The sequence below is a fragment of the Engystomops pustulosus genome, chromosome 7, assembly GCF_040894005.1.
Source record: "Engystomops pustulosus chromosome 7, aEngPut4.maternal, whole genome shotgun sequence".
NCBI lineage: Eukaryota > Metazoa > Chordata > Amphibia > Anura > Leptodactylidae > Engystomops > Engystomops pustulosus.
Window position 1 is genome coordinate 124,750,526 of NC_092417.1, and position 22,495 is coordinate 124,773,020.

The following is a 22,495-nucleotide window of genomic DNA, read 5'->3' on the forward strand; positions in this document are numbered from 1 at the left end:
GTCACGGGCACTCCTGCGACCCATGTCTTGGGTCATGGGCTCACCCGTGCCCTTCTGTCTGCCCCAGCGCCCCGCAGCTCCTACTCACCCTTCCTTGCTTCTGCTTCCGGTCCATGTCCGTGTGCCCTAGGAGACAGCTTCAGAAGATTGAAAAGGGCAGTGCACCATTAAGTGGCACTGGCCACACCCAGAATCCTTTATAATCCAGCCTCTCCCTGCACACCCTGTCCGATCTTCGTGCCTTAGAGAAAGCTTGTCTCATTCCCTGTGCTGTTAATGTGATTTCCTGTTGTGAACCCGGTTCCATTTCTGATTACCCTCCTCTGCTGCCTGCCTTGATCTATTGCTATGTCCCCGACTCTGTGACAAGACTTGAACCGGCGGACTCCACTGTCCCAGGCTGCAGCTCTACCAACTGAGCTATGCAACACTCTGGACAGCTCCAGTGCTGATCCTTGGCCTATTTTTTGACTTTCCAGTTTCTAGTTCCTGTTTCCATGGCCTTGCTCCACCCCTTCCTATTTAAACCCAGCCTTGCCTACACATCCTTGCAAGATTATTGTGCTTTCAGCCTGTAGTCTAGCTTGTCTCCTGCGATTGACTCCTATGGCTTCCTCCTGACTACGATACCTGCCTGCTCCCTCAATACTGACGCTGATCTTCTGTGCTACGACCTCCAGCTTCCTCCTGACTACGATAGTTGCCTGCTCCTCTGAACTGCTAAGCCTCTCCTGTGTTCCGACCTCTGGCCTTACTAACTACGATTCCTGCCTGCAATAACTCAAGTAAGTTACAACACTTAGACTCCAAAACCAGACCCAGATCGTCCCCATCTACAATTCTGCTCAACGTCTGTGTACTTCGCCTTGGCCACCACCACGGACAAGGTTGCACCTCTGGAATGACCTGGTGGTACCATGCCGTAGCAAGTCCAAGTTTGCGTGGTGAAAACCAGGTACCACTTAGAGCACCAGTCCCAGGTGCCGTCTTATGTTATCGTCTGCGGTGGTCCAGTGCTGGATCGTTATCAGGCTCCAGAAGTAGTGGACCCTACCCCTGGAGCCTTACAACAATCCAGCACCCCCTGTGACCGGGTCCTTGGAATGCAGAGGGCCATCATCTCCCAGCCGGCAGACTGTGGGTTCATAATTGCAGAAGAAAATCAAATGCACATCCATATGATTGACAATGTGCCGCAGGCAGAGACACGTATGTGACCCGGCATTGTGTGACGTCATTACACTGCACAGTGTGACAGAAGCCAGGGCGGGGAACACCTTCCTTATCGATATAATGCCTCGCCCTAAAATTATATTATATACAGCCTGCCATGATTATATAATTGCGACATTCCCCCACGGGCCTAGCCTTTTCTTCAGGGCCTGGAAGCAGCAGTGGCCCAGAATACCAGAGTGGCTAGAAATTGCGGCCCGGGGCACGCTGTTGTCACGGTGTTTGGTATGGTATGGTATGTACTGGTTACTTCCTGGGGCAACCCCTGAGTACCTGTAAGATGAGTCCCTGGGTAATGGACGGGGAAGCCCGTGGCGGTAGACAGCCGTATCCTGGGATTAGACAAAGGCAACGTTGTGCAAATCAATTTATGGTTCTTTATTGAACAGCAGGAACGGGCCAGATGGTCAAACAGCAGGTTTAGATTCTGGTTACTGGAATGATCATGGAGAGTGGTCCGCAGGAATAGGGCACCAGCCTGATGGGGGCCCCTGGGCGCAAAACCTGGTGGAGGAACCCAACTTAGACAATCATTTTAATTTTTATTAGACATTGATATGCCTTAATAACCAAGCTGAGTAGAAAATGGCACAAATGCATTTTTCACCAACTTCACTGCATTTGGAATTTTTCCCGCTTTCTAGTACACGGCATGGAATTTAAATACCATCACCATGAAGTGCAATTTGTTACGCAGAAAACAAGCCCCCACACAGCTCTTTACATGGAAAAATAAAAAAAGTTATAGATTTTTAAGTTGGGGAGTGAAAAATGAAATTCAAAAAATTTAAAAAGGTCCTGGTTGTTAAGGAGTTAATAACAATAGATCTAGTGCCAACCTAATAGTATCCCACAATAACAACAAAGTGCTCACTATAATTAGTATTTGAATAATTAGTGCCCTAGCCCTCCTAATAATAATCTAATGTAGTTTTAATTGTAAATAGTGAGTCCCCCCAACTGCCCCAGCAGTGCCCCCTCCCCCACATACACTTAGTCTCACAGAGAAAGATAACTGCTGCCCGATTGTTCATGTTATTAGGTAAATTACCCTGCTGCTTTTAAAGCTGCTCTCACCTCTGGCCTTCTCCACGATGACGCTGTTAATCTCCATGGGGTCCAGGGTTCTGTCATTCTGTCAAGTCTTCAGCCGGGCCCACGCATCGGAGCGCAGCACATAGTACGTACTGACACTCCTCCACATCACACAGGTTGCGCAATGACGTCAATAGCGCGACCTGTGCAGCTGACATACAGGCCAGACGCAGTGGATAGAATGGTCAGTCCTTCCCCGCTAGGAGGGAGTGATGCTCTGCAGCCAGAGTACAGAGTTACAGTCACGCACAGCTGACTGTTCTAGTACAGGAGTGGGTGGCCACAGGTGCGGGCCGGCGGCACGTCACTGCCGCTGTTTCGCACATGAGTGGGAGTGATTCGATGAGCAGCGCAGCTGTCGCTCATGTGACAGTCAACTCGCAGCTGAGTGTGCGGCTCCGATGCAAATAGAACTACGGAACCTGTTACTTAATGCTTGTGTTGGCAGACACATAGTCAGCTGGTATGGGCCCCTCGGGGGGGGCAAGATGGTGGGGCCCCCGGGGCTCGCGCCCCAGGAGCCCCGCCTATACTCCGGCCCTGCTGATAGTAGATGCAGGCTGGGATAGTTGTGCCGGAGCTGTTTCCAAACTGTGGAAGCTGCACCTCTGGGTTAGAGTTTCCTTAAAGTGGCCCTGGAAAAAAACTAAAAGTGGCCCCATGATATAGGAAAGACAGATTTTCTGCAGGCGATGGCCACGTATCAACTAACCATAAGCAACAATAAGGCTGGGTTCACATCTCATTTTTTGCCTACTGCTAACAGACCAAAAACGTTGGCTGCTGCATTTAACATGTCCTTTTGTAAAAAACAAAAACATAAATAAAAGTATATATTTCTTAAATGCAACAAAAAACAGGATGCAATGCATTGTGTGAACACAGCCTTTGTATGCGTCACACACGTTCAGTTTTCAGTGACTCAGATTCTGCGACACTTTGGATTTTCCTTCTAGCCCCTACAGTTGCAGAGTTATTAGTCCCGAGATCTGACCATTATAATCTGTGTTTGGCCAGAGAGGAGGAGCTGGGGGCGTATGTTATGCTAATCTTCTCTTATACTATCAGTAGTGAGATGTAGTTTCTCTTTGTGCATCTAAAGGCCACGTTCACAAACATTCTAATATTCAGTTGACATTGCGTTTACACAGTGTTTACAACAATGCAATGTTACACGCATTGTAAAGCGTAAGCATGACGCAAACACTGTGTCGAAAACGTGTCGAAAACGCTGCATAAGCACAAATGTGACGCAAACGGCATGTAATCGTGACGCAAACGCCTTTTAAGCATTATGACACAAACGCAACATAAGCGTAAGTGTGATGCAAACCCGTTATAAGTGTAAACATGATGCAAACATGGCGTAAGCATAAATGTGACGCAAACGCTGTGTAAGCGTAAATGTGATGCAAACACCACGTAAGCATAAACGAGACGCAAACACAGCAAAGTATAAACGTGACGCAAAAGCCTTGTTAGCGTAAATGTGATGCAAATGCCACATAAGCATAAACGTGGTAAAGTCTATGGCCAGTCCACCCCTGCCTGACTCAGTTCCTGGGATTGGTATCTGTCACAGCACTGAAAGTGTGCTGCACACACAGTGGGGCAAATTTACTTACCCGGCCCATTCGCGATCCAGCGGCGCGTTCTCTGCTCTGGATTCGGGTCCGGCCGGGATTCATGAAGGCAGTTCCTCCGCCGTCCACCAGGTGGCGCTGCTGCGCTGAAAATCATCTCCACGCGCCGGAATGCACCACCTCGGACCAGGTGAAGGTAAGCGGTCACCAAGCGACACTTTTTCGGTTTTTAAATGCGGCGGTTTTTCCGAATACGTCGGGTTTTCGTTCGGCCACGCCCCCCGATTTCCGTCGCGCGCATGCCGGCGCCGATGCGCCACAATCCGATCGCGTGCGACACAATCCCGGGGCAATTCAGGTACAATCGGCGCAAATTGGAAATATTCGGGTAACACGTCGGGAAAACGCGATTCGGGCCCTTAGTAAATGACCCCCAGTCTCTCTGTTCACTCTGACCATGAGGTAAGAACACAGACCCTGAAGAAAGACCATGTGTTCCCACTGCACAGGGGTTTTATACTCCCCCTGGTCAGGTGGTAGCACCTCTCCAATCACACTCCACTTTAAAATACAGCCACATAATTGGATAACTACATAGACCCATTTAACTGTTGCCTTTTCAGGCAGAGGCTACAGCTGCAATTTACCTATATTCTCCTGGCATTTATGCTCGGTGTGAGTTTCGCAGGCTCTTCAGATAGATCCTGACAGGAAGAGGGCACTGTTTGCAACTACCACCTTGCCTATACGTTGGCAGGGGTGTTGCATAATCCCCCATGATTCCCCATAGTCCCCCATGATTAAATTATATAAAGTCTCCCCGGGTTATATTATGTCCAGATCACTTTCCATATTATATAATATGCAGCCCCCCTTATTATATAATATGTAGCCCCTTTATATACAGCTACCCTCATTACAATATAATTTTATTGATCCCCTGGGGGGGGGATTATTTTGTACATAGTGTTCTGGCAATTGTTACACAGTTAAACACATGTTGCTAGTTCCTTGGTTGCCTAAAAACAGTAGAGAACATTGCGATACAGCACAATACAGATTACATGACATTACATAAGCAATTACGGTACAAAAATATAGCAGTCACAATAACACATAGACAGTAGTAGTTTTAATTGTAAATAGTGAGTCCCCCCAACTGCCCCAGCAGTGCCCCCTCCCCCACATACACTTAGTCTCACAGAGAAAGATAACTGCTGCCCGATTGTTTATGTTATTAGGTAAATTACCCTGCTGCTTTTAAAGCTGCTCTCACCTCTGGCCTTCTCCACGATGACGCTGTTAATCTCCATGGGGTCCAGGGTTCCGTCATTAAGTCTTCAGCCGGGCCCGCGCATCGGAGCGCAGCACATAGTACGTACTGACACTCCTCCACATCACACAGGTTGCGCAATGACGTCAATAGCGCGACCTGTGCAGCTGACATACAGGCCAGACGCAGTGGATAGAATGGTCAGTCCTTCCCCGCTAGGAGGGAGTGATGCTCTGCAGCCAGAGTACAGAGTTACAGTCACGCACAGCTGACTGTTCTAGTACAGGAGTGGGTGGCCACAGGTGCGGGCCGGCGGCACGTCACTGCCGCTGTTTCGCACATGAGTGGGAGTGATTCGATGAGCAGCGCAGCTGTCGCTCATGTGACAGTCAACTCGCAGCTGAGTGTGCGGCTCCGATGCAAATAGAACTACGGAACCTGTTACTTAATGCTTGTGTTGGCAGACACATAGTCAGCTGGTATGGGCCCCTCGGGGGGGGCAAGATGGTGGGGCCCCCGGGGCTCGCGCCCCAGGAGCCCCGCCTATACTCCGGCCCTGCTGATAGTAGATGCAGGCTGGGATAGTTGTGCCGGAGCTGTTTCCAAACTGTGGAAGCTGCACCTCTGGGTTAGAGTTTCCTTAAAGTGGCCCTGGAAAAAAACTAAAAGTGGCCCCATGATATAGGAAAGACAGATTTTCTGCAGGCGATGGCCACGTATCAACTAACCATAAGCAACAATAAGGCTGGGTTCACATCTCATTTTTTGCCTACTGCTAACAGACCAAAAACGTTGGCTGCTGCATTTAACATGTCCTTTTGTAAAAAACAAAAACATAAATAAAAGTATATATTTCTTAAATGCAACAAAAAACAGGATGCAATGCATTGTGTGAACACAGCCTTTGTATGCGTCACACACGTTCAGTTTTCAGTGACTCAGATTCTGCGACACTTTGGATTTTCCTTCTAGCCCCTACAGTTGCAGAGTTATTAGTCCCGAGATCTGACCATTATAATCTGTGTTTGGCCAGAGAGGAGGAGCTGGGGGCGTATGTTATGCTAATCTTCTCTTATACTATCAGTAGTGAGATGTAGTTTCTCTTTGTGCATCTAAAGGCCACGTTCACAAACATTCTAATATTCAGTTGACATTGCGTTTACACAGTGTTTACAACAATGCAATGTTACACGCATTGTAAAGCGTAAGCATGACGCAAACACTGTGTCGAAAACGTGTCGAAAACGCTGCATAAGCACAAATGTGACGCAAACGGCATGTAATCGTGACGCAAACGCCTTTTAAGCATTATGACACAAACGCAACATAAGCGTAAGTGTGATGCAAACCCGTTATAAGTGTAAACATGATGCAAACATGGCGTAAGCATAAATGTGACGCAAACGCTGTGTAAGCGTAAATGTGATGCAAACACCACGTAAGCATAAACGAGACGCAAACACAGCAAAGTATAAACGTGACGCAAAAGCCTTGTTAGCGTAAATGTGATGCAAATGCCACATAAGCATAAACGTGGTAAAGTCTATGGCCAGTCCACCCCTGCCTGACTCAGTTCCTGGGATTGGTATCTGTCACAGCACTGAAAGTGTGCTGCACACACAGTCTCTCTGTTCACTCTGACCATGAGGTAAGAACACAGACCCTGAAGAAAGACCATGTGTTCCCACTGCACAGGGGTTTTATACTCCCCCTGGTCAGGTGGTAGCACCTCTCCAATCACACTCCACTTTAAAATACAGCCACATAATTGGATAACTACTTAGACCCATTTAACTGTTGCCTTTTCAGGCAGAGGCTACAGCTGCAATTTACCTATATTCTCCTGGCATTTATGCTCGGTGTGAGTTTCGCAGGCTCTTCAGATAGATCCTGACAGGGAGAGGGCACTGTTTGCAACTACCACCTTGCCTATACGTTGGCAGGGGTGTTGCATAATCCCCCATGATTCCCCATAGTCCCCCATGATTAAATTATATAAAGTCTCCCCGGGTTATATTATGTCCAGATCACTTTCCATATTATATAATATGCAGCCCCCCTTATTATATAATATGTAGCCCCTTTATATACAGCTACCCTCATTACAATATAATTTTATTGATCCCCTGGGGGGGGGATTATTTTGTACATAGTGTTCTGGCAATTGTTACACAGTTAAACACATGTTGCTAGTTCCTTGGTTGCCTAAAAACAGTAGAGAACATTGCGATACAGCAGAATACAGATTACATGACATTACATAAGCAATTACGGTACAAAAATATAGCAGTCACAATAACACATAGACACAGACTAGACAGACATGTGTAGGGGATATTACACTAGGGGTGCCGTTGCGGTCCTTACAGTGTCGGAGAGAACTAGTGGTGCACTGCTGCTGCAGGTATTGGTTTGGGATAAGAAGCACTGCCCGTAACTCCACTGTAGCCAAGTAATGGCGCTTAAGCTGCCTGGTTGTGGCTGTCAATGAAGCCATGGTGCAGCATCCTCCTGACTTGCTGTAAGGCTCTGGTTGTGATCACTTACATTTCAGGTGCTCTGATGAAGCTGCTACTGATGCTCTTGGAAGCCAGGGTCCATTACTGGAGCTCTGTCCAAGCTGTGCGACATGGAGCCCCTGCTGCTGCTGATGATCCACTTGGTGGGGAGTAATAGGCCAAGTTAATGCAAGCAGGGATGGTTGAGAGGCGTGGGGGAAGGGGGTTTCAAAAGCCGGAGCCATTGCACAGGCAGCCCCTTACAGCGGCACCATCTTGACAGTGCATCTTTTCTAAGTGCCACCACAAGTACACAAGATTTGGAGTGGGAAGGCAATGGAGGAAAGAGGTTATTTTGTTTTCCGGTTAACATTTGAAAGAAAGAGTTTAGCATGTTCTTACAGATAGTGTCCCTTTATTCCCTTCTGGTTCAATTTTGGAATAATTCTGTACACTTAAATAGTTACACTTAGAAAAGTTTCACCGGTTAAGACCATGGTCAGGCATGACCTGTAGTCTCCAATTTATACAACAGGACAAATTCGTTACAACTATCAGGTGTTAATCAAGAGACCATGGTTATATTATATAATATACAGCCTCCCTTATTATAAACAGCCCCCTTTTTGTTATATACAGACCCCTTTGTATATTATATAAAGTCCCCCTTACAGCCTGCCCCCATGTCATCCATGCTGACTGGGTCCTCCAGAGAAACACAGACAAAAGGTTCTGTGCCACTCAGTCACATCTTTTTTAAAGATACAGGTGCGATTGATTTTCCATGTTGGCGACCCACATTATGGCCTCATATTTTACCGCCCCCCTCAGGGCTCGGACATCTGCTGCCTGAGGCGAGATTCTCATCTTTACTTTTCATTGCCATGGCTTGGTCAGCTGTGTTTGTCCATGTTTGAGTCTGACTGTGTATGGGTTTCCAGGTTGTCAAGGATCTTAGAAAATAAGTTCTGACCAGAGCTCCTGATTCTCTTGCTTCCATGTGTCCTTCTTCTTGCATGTCCTTCTTCTTGCATGTCACTCACAAAATAGAGTAGTTCACACTCCTCCAGCACAAATTCCTGAATCCTCTGATAGGAATATAGCGCTATTCAGACCAACACTCCTGCATTTTTCCTGTGACCTCCTCCGTTTGCAATATATGTTGCGGTGGTTCTCTGGAAGAAATTCACCCAAAGATAGCATAGTACAGTTTAACACTCAGGGTTTTTTTTTAAATTAAAAATATACAATATTGCACATGTAAAACTCTAACATGGGACGGCAGCTACACGTTCTCGCCTGACCCTGGGTTTCGCCCTGTACGGCTTCTTCCGGGGCGTTTTTAGCGTCCAGTCCCAATTACGCTTTATACCCAGCATATGCTGTAATAGTTCAACTTACTTTTAATAGTTCAATATTTATAAATATTTATTTACAACCTATTCGTTCCAATACATATTTCATCTCCCTGCAGTTTTTTGTACATCAATCTTTATAAAACCAATTCCTCAACCATACGTTGTTTATCCACTCTACTCATTTCATTAAAAGACCAAATTGCACCATTTTCCATACTAGCCAATCCTAATCTATGGCGGGGAATTCAGACCATCCAATCCCCAGCCCCGCAGGCAACATACCTTCCTCTCTCAGGACCGAGGCCAATTGTGGATCACCATTGCCTCACTCCCCCACCCATCTCGATTACGTATCCCTATGGACAAATCAAATCCTCCTATCCGCCACACCTCTTTCAGTCAGGAGAGGCGCTAAATTTAATATGTCTAATCCGTGCACCCAAATAGTACGCACCTCCCCCAATTTTGCCCGTCTTACTTGTCTGCGACACCTACAGCACCTAAATCTCCATATTATAATTTGGGACTTGATGAATGTGCATCAATCCGACAGTGTGTCCAATTTTATACGCGTCATATTTTATCATTACAAAGATGTATTACAAGGATTTATATACCCAAATTTTACTTTACCCATACAATAGTACATCTAATCTTATTGGGCTTTCATCTCTCCCTAATGTACAAGGGTAGAGAATACAACTCCATTGTACTGTTATAGTTTAATCCTATTGGGCTTTCATCTCTCCCTAATATACAGGGGTAGAGAATACAACTCCATTGAATTTAATTGAATCTTTTGAATTTAATTTACACTTATATGGTGTTTGCTTTTGTCACTTTGCCTCACATTGACGCTTATGTGGCATTTGTGTTGCATTGATGTTTAAATGGCTTATGTGGCGTTTATGCCTAAGCGACAATTGCATCACTTACGCAGCATCTGTTTCACGGTTACACTTACACACGTTTTCTTTACACTTACGATGCTTTTTCGTCACGCTTATGCAAGGTTTGTGTCATGTTAACACAGCGTTTGCGTAACATTTATGCTTGTATGATGTTTACATTTATGTCAGGTTTACACTTATGAGGTGGGTTTATTCACACGCAAGATATCCGTTTATGTCAAATTTGTGTAGTGTTTAAGCTTATGTAAACGGCGCTTGCGTTTACTACGCATTTACACTTCCGTGCCATCACGTTTGCATTTACACTTACATTTACATGACATTTATGTTTTGTTTGCATTGTGTTTAGGCTTATGTAGTGTATGTATTGATGTCTCGTTTGCACGTACATTTACTTACCGTTTGCGTTTCCGTTTACATTGCATGCATGTTTACAATGCATGTAACATTGCATTTTTGTAAAGACGGTGTAAACGCAATGCCAACAGGATATTAGAATATGTGTGAACATAACCTTTTGATGCACATAGAGAAATTACAGTATGAGAAAAGATTATCATAACCCCGCCTCCAGCTCCAGCCCCAGCTCCTCCTCTCTGATCAAACACAGATTATAACGGTCAGATCTCGGGATTAATATCTCCGCAACCTTGGGGGCTAAGGAACAGTTGTCATGTTTACGGTTTTGAGCAGGGAGGGCTGCCATTAGGGGGTGGCAAACTGGGCATTTACCCAGGGTCCTATCTACTAATGGGGCCCCGTGCATGTCAATTTTTGTGGGCAGAGGATGTATTGCTCTTTTATTACCCCTTGCTTGAATGCCCAGGTGAAGATGCTTATCATCTATCTCCTGTCTCTAAACTGTATGTGTATATATATCATTTATCTGTCTAGTTATCTACCTCATATACTTTGTCTATTTCCTATCTATAAATCTGTTTATTAATCCATTTTATCTATCTAGCTGAAATTATAAGGATAAATAATGGAAAAGAATCGGAGCAGCACAGATTACTTTTGGGTGCAGAGCCGTAGATCCTTTGGCAAGGGTCTCAATGATAAGTCCAGGTAAAAGTCAGCACTCCATAGTATGTGAAAAATGGGTGATTCTTTATTCCATAACTGCCAGTTATGGAATAAAGAAACACCTGTTTTTCACATACTACGGAGTGCTGCCTTTTACCTGGACTTGTAATTATAAGGATATATGGATTATTTTTTTTTAACAAGGGTGTGTCGGTGAGATTTTATTTTAATAAAATGTATTTCCTAAAAAATTTTTTTTTTTTTTTAACTCAAATCTTACCTTAGTAATGCTGATGTCCATTAGACGGTAACCATTACTAGGACCGGGCATAGTGTAATCCAGTTAAAAAGGCTAACACTTATCATTATCCCAATACCCACCGCCACCAGGGGTGCCGGGAAGAGTTGGGTACAACCCATTACCTGACTAACTATAGATGATCAGGTACTGGGGGGCTTCAGGCTGGTATTATTGGACTGTGATGACCCAAAAGCGGTGAGCATTCACACCAAATGTCAGGGTGCTGCTGCTGTATTGTATTCAGGGTCAGCTCCAGGTTTTAGTGGGCCCCTGGGCGATCTGGAGGACACAGATCGTGATGAGAGAGGGAAGGAATCTGACTCGGGGAGATCAGGGGCACCGGTTCACGCCCCAGATCTTTTGACCTAGCAACACCCCTGGACACTGGTACAATTGATCCGGGGGCCCTTGTGGGCCCCTCCAGTACAACGGGGCTCCGGGACTTGCCCGGGTTAGCTGGGTGCTGGCGCCGGGCCTGATTGTATTTGACTGGTTATGAAAATTAGGAAGGACCACACCTCATTTTATTTTTAATTATTTATTACAAAAAAGTCTGTAGGTCCCATATTTTCTGTATCCAGCCAGATAGAGTACAGCAGCACCCTGACAATATTGCAATGTGAGCACCAACTGTTTTTGGATCGTACCTAACTCTTCCCGGCACCCCTAGTGGAGGTGGGTACCAGGGTAATGAGAAAGGGATTAGTTTTAAACTTTTGTACTGGCTAATAATAGGCCATGGCCTTAGTAATGGGTGGTGTCTATAAGACAGAACCATTACTATTTTGAGTTTTTAAAAAAACCCTTTTTTTTAATTAAAATAATAATTTTATTAAAATGAAAACTCCCTGACATACAATTCACAAGCATTTTGTTAAAAAAAATCAGGAAAAGTCTACAGCATTTACACACAACCACCAAACCACCAACGTGTATGTATATATTGGGGGGGGGGGGGGTAGCATACCGGTAGATACGGTTTCAGCACAGACACGGTTGTAGGTGCAAAAGTAAAATGAGATTTAAATTGAGATATATCTTTGGTCGTTCCATAAAAACCCGGACCCGAACTACAGCAGGAAAAACTTCTCAGTAACATAAAATTACTGGCAACAGCTACTGGGTTTTTACATCACCAAGGCCAGGTACCTTGGTGACACATATCTGTCATCAACAATTTCACCACTTGTCCTCTTACAATATATATACAGATATATGTATATATGTATATATATATATATATATATATATATATATATATATATATATGAGGGGGGCCCTAGCCAAAAGTTTGCAATGGGGCCCACTCATTCCTAGTTACACCACTGGACATACTGTAAGTTTATTAACTATCTCAGTGGAGATTCTCCTGCTATTGTTGGCAACAACTGATTAAATGCACCATATATACTTCAATATAAGCCGAGCAGAGTATAAACCGAGGTACCTAATTTCAACCCAAAATAATGAGAAAACCTATTGACTCGAGTATAATACTAGGGTGGCATTGTCATAGCCAGTATATAGCTAGCCAGTCCCCTTCCTCTCTAGTGTATAGCCAGACAGCCCATGCTCTATAGTATATAGCCAGCTATCCCCTGCCCCCAGTATATAGTCAGCTAACCCTTGCCCCCATGATATAGTCAGCAGCCCCTGCCCCCAGGATATAGTCAGCAGCCCCTGCCCCCAGTATATAGTCAGCAGCCCCTACCCCTAGTAATACATCCACTATATACAGCTGCCTCACCCCTCAGTAATACATCTATTTACCAACCCCCAATACATCTATTTGCCAACCCCCAGTAATAAATCTATTTATAGCCACCTCACCCCCCCATAATACATCTATTTAAAGCTGCCTCACCAGCCCAGTAATACATCTATATACACCTGCCAACCCCCAGTAATAAATCTATTTATAGCCACCTCACCCCCCCATAATACATCTATTTAAAGCTGCCTCACCAGCCCAGTAATACATCTATTTACAGCCGCCTAACCCCCAGTAATACATCCACATACAGCCGCTTCATCCCCCAGTAATACATCTATTTACAGACGCCTCACCCTCCAGTAATGCATCTTTATACAGCCACCAACCCCCCCCCCAGTAATATATCTATTAGAGATGAGCGAACATGCTCGTCCGAGCTTGATGCTCGTTCGAGCATTAGCGTACTCGAAACTGCTCATTGCTCGGACGAATACTTTGCCCGCTCGAGAAAATGGCAGCTCCCGCCGTTTTGCTTTTTGGCGGCCAGAAACAGAGCCAATCACAAGCCAGGAGACTCTGCACTCCACCCAGCATGACGTGGTACCCTTACACGTCGATAGCAGTGGTTGGCTGGCCAGATCAGGTGACCCTGGGACAGACTAGCCGCTGCCCGCGCTGCTCGGATCATTCTGTGTCTGGATGCCGCTAGGGAGAGAGCTGCTGCTGGTCAGGGAAAGCGTTAGGGTGTTCTATTAGCTTACTGTTAGGCAGGAGTGATTCTCCAAGAACCCAACAGCCCTTCTTAGGGCTACAATAACGTTCTACCTTTTTTTTTTTTTATTTGCATCTAGTACCATTTTGTGAGGAATTAGCAGGGGGACTTGCTACCGTTGTGTTTAGCTCTTAGTGGCACACATATCCACCTCAAACACCAAAGTGGGAAAATTTAGTAGGGGTTGGATTTCAATTAGGCACAGTCTGCCATTTTTCCTTTTTTATTTTACGTTTATTTTGTTTAATAACTCAGTGTCATCTCATCTGGCATAGTAGTGTGCTTTCATACTTGGCTAGAAAATAGCCATAGGAGAATCCAAACGGCTTACGCCTACAGTAGCGTTATATATTTGATTTCTGGTTGATCTGCTGGTGGCTGTACTTGCTGCAGTGCATCTACTAGCCAATTGTGAGCAATTTGTAGTGAGACTTGCGACCGCTGTGTTTTGCGCTTAGTGACGCACATATCCATTGCAAAGACCGAAGTGGGAAAATTTAGTAGGGGTTGGATTTCAATTAGGCACAGTCTGCCATTTGTCCTTTTTTATTTTACGTTTATTTTGTTTAATAACTCAGCGTCATCTCATCTGGCATAGTAGTGTGCTTTCATACTTGGCTAGAAAATAGCCATAGGAGAATCCAAACGGCTTACGCCTACAGTAGCGTTATATATTTGATTTCTGGTTGATCTGCTGGTGGCTGTACTTGCTGCAGTGCATCTACTAGCCAATTGTCAGCAATTTGTAGTGAGACTTGCGACCGCTGTGTTTTGCGCTTAGTGACGCACATATCCATTGCAAAGACCGAAGTGGGAAAATTTAGTAGGGGTTGGATTTCAATTAGGCACAGTCTGCCATTTGTCCTTTTTTATTTTACGTTTATTTTGTTTAATAACTCGGTGTCATCTCATCTGGCATAGTAGTGTGCTTTCATACTTGGCTAGAAAATAGCCATAGCAATAGGATAGCATTGTTTGGTTTTAAAAACTCAAAAACACAAAAAAAAAAAAAAACACAAAAAAAAGTTAAAAAAAAATTAAAGCTATAACTCTCATTTTAAAAATGTTTAACCCGAGGGCTAGGGGTAGAGGACGAGGGCGGGGACGTGGGCGTCCAACTACTGCAGGGGTCAGAGGCCGTGGTCCTGGCCGGGGTGAGACACCACCTGCTTATGAGGGAGCAGGGGAACGCCGCAGAGCTACACTCCCTAGGTTCATGTCTGAAGTTACTGGGACTCGTGGTAGAGCACTGTTGAGGCCAGAACAGTGCGAACAGGTGATGTCGTGGATTGCTGACAATGCTTCGAGCAATTTGTCCACCAGTCAGTCTTCCACGCAGTCCACCCATGTCACCGAAATCGCCACTCCTCCAGCTCCTGCACCTCAGCCTCCTCCCCCCCAGTCTGCCCCCTCCCAGGAAAATTTGGCATTTGAACCGGCATACTCTGAGGAACTGTTTTCTGGACCCTTCCCACAGTCACAAACCACTTGTCCGGTTGCTGCTGAGCAATTTTCCGATGCCCAGGTTTTCCACCAGTCACAGTCTGTGGGTGATGATGACCTTCTTGACGTAGTGGAAGTGTGTAAAGAGGTGTCCGACGATGAGGAGACACGGTTGTCAGACAGTGGGGAAGTTGTTGTCAGGGCAGGAAGTCCGAGGGGGGAGCAGACTGAGGGATCGGAGGATGATGAGGTGACAGACCCAAGCTGGGTTGAGAGGCCGGGTGAACACAGTGCTTCTGAGACGGAGGAGAGTCCTCGACCAGAACAGGTTGGAAGAGGCAGTGGTGGGGCCAGACGGAGAGGCAGGGCCAGAGCTGGTGCATCAGCGCCAAATGTGTCAACTAGTGAAGCTCCCGTGGCGAGGGCTCTTGCGGCGAGGGCTAGATCTTCAGAAGTCTGGAGGTTCTTTAAGGAAACACCGGATGACCGACGGACTGTGGTGTGCAACATTTGCCAAACCAGGCTCAGCAGGGGTTCCACCACTACTAGCTTAACTACCACCAGTATGCGCAGGCATATGAATGCTAAACACCCCACTCAGTGGCAACAAGCCCGTTCACCTCCGGCCGTGCACACCACTGCTCCTTCCCCTGTGTCAGCTGATAGTCAGCCCCCTGCCCAGGACCCTGCCACAAAAACCCCATCGTCGCCTCCACGATCCTCCACAGCATCCACCAGCGTTCAGCTCTCCATACCCCAGACGCTGGAGCGGAAACGCAAATATAGTGCAACCCACCTGCACGCCCAAGCCCTTAATGTGCACATCTCCAGATTGCTTAGCCTGGAGATGCTGCCCTATAGGCTAGTAGAGACCGAGGCCTTTCACAACCTCATGGCGGCGGCCGCCCCTCGGTATTCGGTCCCCAGCCGCCACTACTTTTCCCGATGTGCCGTCCCAGCCCTGCACCAGCACGTGTCAGACAACATCACCCGTGCCCTGACCAACGCCGTTTCTGACAAGGTCCACCTGACCACGGACACTTGAACGAGTGCTGCCGGGCAGGGCCACTATATATCGCTGACGGCACATTGGGTTAACTTGGTGGAGGCTGGGACCGAGTCTGACCCTGGGGCTGGTCATATACTGCCGACGCCGAGGATTGCGGGGCCTACCTCGGTCCAGGTGTTTCAGGCCTACTATGCCTCCTCCTCCTCCCACCCCTCCTCCACCTCCTCCTCCGAACTACCATCCGTGGGCACGGCGCCATCAGTCGGTAGCTCTAGGCACAGCAGCAGTGCCGTTGCTAAGCGACAGCAGGCGGTGCTCAAACTGCTGAGCCTAGGCGATAAAAGGCACACCGCCCAAGAGCTATTACAGGGCATCACGGCGCAGACTGATCTGTGGCTGGCACCGCTGAACCTGAAGCCAGGCATGGTTGTGTGTGACAACGGCCGTAACCTGGTGGCGGCTCTGCAACTCGGCAGACTGACACATGTGCCATGCCTGGCCCATGTGTTAAATCTGATAGTTCAGCGTTTCCTCAAGACATACCCCAATCTGTCAGATTTGCTCACGAAGGTGCGCCGCATCTGTGCGCATTTCAGGAAGTCCAGCACAGATGCTGCCACTCTCAGGGCAGCGCAGCGCCGCCTCCAACTGCCCGCTCACCGACTGTTGTGCGACGTGCCCACGAGGTGGAATTCAACACTGACCATGTTATCCAGAGTTTACCAGCAGCGCCGAGCCATTGTAGACTGCCAGATGTCAACTTCCACCAGAACTGGTAGTCAGGTCAGTCAGCTTCCTCAAGTCTACAATGAGGAGTGGACGTGGATGTCTGATATCTGTCAGGTGCTGAGTAACTTTGAGGAGTCAACACAGATGGTCAGTGGCGATGCCGCCATCATCAGCCTCACCATCCCGCTGCTTGGCCTGTTGAAAAACTCTCTGATCAGCATGAAGTCGGAAGCTTTGCGCTCGTCACAAGAGACGGGGGAAGAAGATTCCCTTGTTGATAGCCAAAGCACCCTTAGGTCTGTTTCTCAGCGCATATCGGAGGAGGTGGAGGTGGAGGAGGATGAGGAGGAAGAGGAGGAGAATGTTGGCGAGACACAAGAGGGGACCATTGTTGAGTCCTTTACTGTTCAGCGTGTATGGGCAGAAGAAGAGGAGTTGGAGGAGTTGGAGGAGGAGGAAATGGACAGTCAGGCCAGTGAGGGGAGTGAATTCTTACGCGTTGGTACTCTGGCGCATATGGCAGATTTCATGCTAGGCTGCCTATCCCGTGACCCTCGCGTTCAAAGAATTTATTCCAGCACCGATTACTGGGTGTTCACTCTCCTGGACCCACGGTACAAGCAAAATCTTTCCACTCTCATCCCTGCAGAGGAAAGGAGTGTGAGAATGCATGAATACCAGCAGGCCCTGGTGCACAAGCTGAAACAGTATTTCCCTTCTGACAGCGCTAGCGGCAGAGTGCGTAGTTCTGCGGGACAAGTAGCGAGGGAGAGTAGGCGAGCAGGCAGCTTGTCCAGCACTTTACAAGGCTTTTGCCAGCTTTATGTCACCCCAGCAAGACACTGTCACCTGTCCCCAGTCTCGGCAGAGTAGGGCTGATCTTTACAGAAAGATGGTGAGGGAGTACGTAGCTGACCATACCATCGTCCTAAATGATCACACAGCTCCCTACAACTACTGGGTTTCAAAGCTGGACATGTGGCACGAACTGTGTAAAGGAAGTGTCCATTCATGTACATAGGTATGTGGGTGTATGTATGTGTGTGTATATATATATATATATATATATATATATATATATATATATATATATATATATTTATTTTTTTTTTTTTATATAAATAAAATGTTCCTCTGTCATATTCCATTCCTCTGGGAAAGAACACACCTGCTTTCTTACTCAGGATGTGGTGAGGGCAATCTCACATATCTGTATCCTTGGACAGCAGGATGTCAACCCCCTTTTATTATGGGAATGTCACTCAAACTCTCCAGGGACAGTTATCTAGAGACACTTCACACCTCTATGCCAGTATGGGAATCCAGGGTCTCTGTTATTCCTACCTGAGGGGGTCTGGATGGGTGACTATATACACATCCTGTATTGGAAATACAGGATAGGAAGGGTTATACATCTGTTGTCCACCATCTTGGGGGAAGGGACAGAGGAGAGACTTATAAGGGGATGATAGTGGAGGATAGAAAAGAAGAAATCTTCCATGGAGACCAGCTAGGAAAGGAAGAAGAAAATCTTCCCTACAGACCAACTAGGAAAGGAGAAAGAATCTGCCCTGAATACCAGCAAGGAAGGGAGAAGGAGCTAGGAGGATCACCCCACAGACTATATCACCTTCCCAGATTGGGCTGAGTACCTGTATCTCTGTACCCCTAAAAGTCGTCCATATAGCTGCCTCCATACATCGTCCCTTTATCAAACGAGGTGTGTCAGGCAGAAATTTGGGTTGTTTTCATGGATTCCACATCAAAGTTGTTAACTTTGTCGCCACCCAGCTGTGTTATCCACAAAATATACTAATAAACTTTTATCATTTACCAATATTATTTCAGCGCTTCTTGCGCATCTGTTTACATTCCCCTCACCCGCCATATCCTAAACTTATAAGAACGCTACTACACTTGATCTTATACAAAAGGTTCTTAGAAGTGCTGTTTGGGGAGTAGCCTAGAGACAGGGGCTTGGATTGGCGAAAGCTCGCCTGGCAGCGGAGCGCCAACTCCATGCCAAGATCCAACTAACATAGTTTTAACTGCAGCACCTTTAATCTACTACTAGTTCACTGCCTCCATACATGGTCCCCTTATCAAACGAGCTGTGTCAGGCAGAATTTTGGGTTGTTTTCATGGCTTCCATGTTAACTTTGTCGCCACCCTGCTGTGTAATCCACAAAATATACTGGCAAACTTTTATCATGTACCGATATTATTTGAGCGCTTCTTGCTCACCTCCTTTGGTTCCTCTCTGCCACCCATTGGTTTGAAGCCTGAGTCCATTTAGGGTATGTCGCCATGCCACTCTCTAGCCTGCTGCCGCTGCCTCTGCATGCCGTCCCCTATAGTGTCAGGGTCAATTATTGGATGTTTTAGATGCTATCTAGCTTCATTCTGTCACTCTGTCATGGCCATGCTGTTGCCCATAATTTTGGCATAATGGTGCGATTAAGCAGCCTCAGAGGCATCCATGCATGCTGCCCCTGCTGTTTCCTGTCCATTTCCGTGGTGTTTCCATCCTTTTCTGAGGTTCCCAGGTGTTTGGCCAAGCTTCCCTGTGCAGAGCCTTGGTCCCCTTGAAAAATGCTCGAGTCTCCCATTGACTTCAATGGGGTTCGTTATTCGAGACGAGCACTCGAGCATCGGGAAAAGTTCGTCTCGAATAACGAGTACCCGAGCATTTTAGTGCTCGCTCATCTCTAATATCTATATATTGCCGCCTCAACCCTTTAATAGATCTATTTACAGCCACCATCCCCCAGGAATGCATATATATACAGCTGCCTCACCCCCCAGTAATACATCTATATACAGCTGCCTCACCCCCTGTAATACATCTATTTACAGTCGCCAACCTCCAAGTAATACATCTATATACAGCCACAAATCCCCCAGTAATACATCTATATACACCCTCCAACCCCCAGTAATAAATCTATTTACAGCGGCTTCATATTCATTAATACATGTATATATAGCTGTCTCACCCTCCAGTTAAACATGTAAAAACAGTCGCCAACCCCCCAGTAATACATCTACATCCAGCCGCCTCACACTCCAGTAATCTATTTACAGCCACAACCCCCTAGTAATACATCTATATATAGCCACTTCCTCCTCAGTAATACATCTATATATAGCGGTCTCACCCCCGAAATAGATCTATTTACAGCCGCCTCATCCCCCCAGGAATACATCTATATACAGCCGCTACATCCCCTAGTAAAACCTCTATATATAGCTGCTTCACCCCCAGTAATACATCTATGTATAGCCATCATACCCCCAGTAATACATCTATATATAGCCAACTCACCCACGTAATAGATCTATTTACAGCCACCATCCCCCCAGGAATACATCTATATACAGCTGCCAACCCCCCAGTAATACATCTATATATTGCCGCCTCAACCCTGTAATAGATCTATTTACAGCCACCATCCCCGAGGAATATATCTATATACAGCCACCTCACCCTCCAGTAAAACATCTACGTACAGCCACTTCAAGCCCCCAGTAACACATCTATTTTCAGCCACCTCACCCCCCAGTAATACATCTATATACAGCTGCCTCACCCCCAATAATACATCTATATACATCCACCAACCTCCCAGTAATACATCTATTTACAGCCACAAATCCCACAGTAATACATCTATATACACCCGCCAACTCCCAGTAATAAATCTATTTACAGCCGCCTCACCCCCTACCCCATAATACATCTATTTACAGCTGCCTAATCCCCAGTAATACATATTTACACAGCAGCTTCACCCTCCAGTAACACATCTACATACCCCCCCAATACATCTATTTACTGCCGCTTCATCCTCAGTAATACATATATATATAGCTGCCTCACCCTCCAGTTAAACATGTATATACAGTCGCCAACCCCCCCCCAGTTATACATCTACATCCAGCCGCCTCATCCTCCAGTAATACATCTATTTACAGCCACAACCCCCTAGTAATACATCTATTTAGCCGCTTAATAGATCTATTTACAGCCACTATCACCCCAGAAATACATCTATATCCAGCCGCCTCCCCCTACAGTAACACATCTACATACTGCCGCCAACCCCCCTTCCCCCAACCAACCAGTAATACATGTGTATAGATGTTTTACTGGGGGGGAGCCGGGAGTTATTGTGGTTACAGAGATTAACCCACCCCCTGCATATTACAACCACCACCTGCCCAGTATCTAAAAACAAGGGGCATGTAAGAAGTCAAAGATCAAAAAATCACATAAAGTGCCACATGCTATAATCATGGAACATTGGTAGTCAGGGATACTCACCATTAGACTTATCCCACATAGTATGTTATAGGCATAATGTAGCACTGATGGTCATGGAAACTTACTGAATTGTGAGGGTTAATTGGATAAGGCAGATTGAGCAGTAAACCATAGGAATAGGACAGCCAGATGAACAGTGGAATGTAATACAAAGGGTGGCTGTGCCGGTGTTAAATAGGAGAGAAATAATGAGATGGAGGGGTGCGCAACATAGGAGCACTGTTGAAGAGTACAGCGTGCGCATCAGCCAGGTATGGCAAGATGGCCATTGGCTCTGGGATACACATTGTGGGTACACCAGCGCATGCTTGAAACTATTCCATGGATCCGGACACAGTGGATACATAGTGGGCGATTAGGGTGAGATAGGAGCAGCTTCGGTAAGCCCTGCCCCCTCCTCTGCACAGCTAAGCCAGAATGTAGAATCCTGCTTCAAGGTAATGCAGGCTCTCTATTAAGGGAGGCTTGGGAGGCCAGGAGCTCATGACGACCATCAAGCCCTGGGCAACCACCCATACCGCCCTAATGAGGATCTGCCAGGGAGTAACCTTTTAAGGTCAATAAGGACTAGAATTTTTTTTTTTGAAAGTATAACACTTAATGTTGTTTCCTATGTCCTCTTCTTTAGGTGCAGGTGGGGACCACTCCTCAGGACCAAAGAATTGTGGGATACGTCTCCTGCACTCACCTGCATGCCCTGTCAGGTAAGTATGATGTTTTCAACAGAATTTCATTAATCTATCTAAACTACAAACATAAGTAAGTACAAACAGAGGTAACAAATATTGTAGACTATACGAGTCTTAATGGGAACCTGTCACCTCATTTGCACATATACAGCCAGTGACAGGTTCCTATAGTGCTCTATTAACTAACTGACACCCTTCTTTTAGCTAAAAAATTACATCCACATAAATCAACTTTTATCTTATATTACAGCCGGCACCTCCAATCTGATCCTCCCCATGTCTAATGCCTCCTTACTATTAAGTACTGGCCGCCTGAGAAAGAGAAGAGTCACAAAGATCAGACATGAGTCACGAAATCTAATTTGCATTTCAGAAAAACAATTAATAAGGCACAGTGCCCCACTAGCAGTTAATTTTAGGTGATATAGGGAGAAATTGTAACCCTTTATCAGCAGGCATTGTTAGTCAGGGTGCTCAAAATCTGGTGGCAGCTCCTCTTTACCTTTTTCTTGTTTTTGTTTAGATAGATTTGTGAGG

At 46.2% G+C, this 22,495-nt stretch overlaps 1 protein-coding gene across 5 annotated transcripts in view; it reads left to right on the top strand.

The window, feature by feature from the left end:
• Nucleotides 1–22,495, top strand: part of SMPD3 (sphingomyelin phosphodiesterase 3) — a 392,437-nt gene that overhangs the window by 210,812 nt on the left and 159,130 nt on the right. For all 5 annotated transcript variants that reach the window (XM_072117750.1, XM_072117748.1, XM_072117749.1 and 2 more), the window contains one exon: nt 21,898–21,973. In XM_072117750.1, coding sequence (XP_071973851.1) covers nt 21,898–21,973 — 76 coding nt within the window. The remainder of the gene's footprint in view (nt 1–21,897; nt 21,974–22,495) is intronic.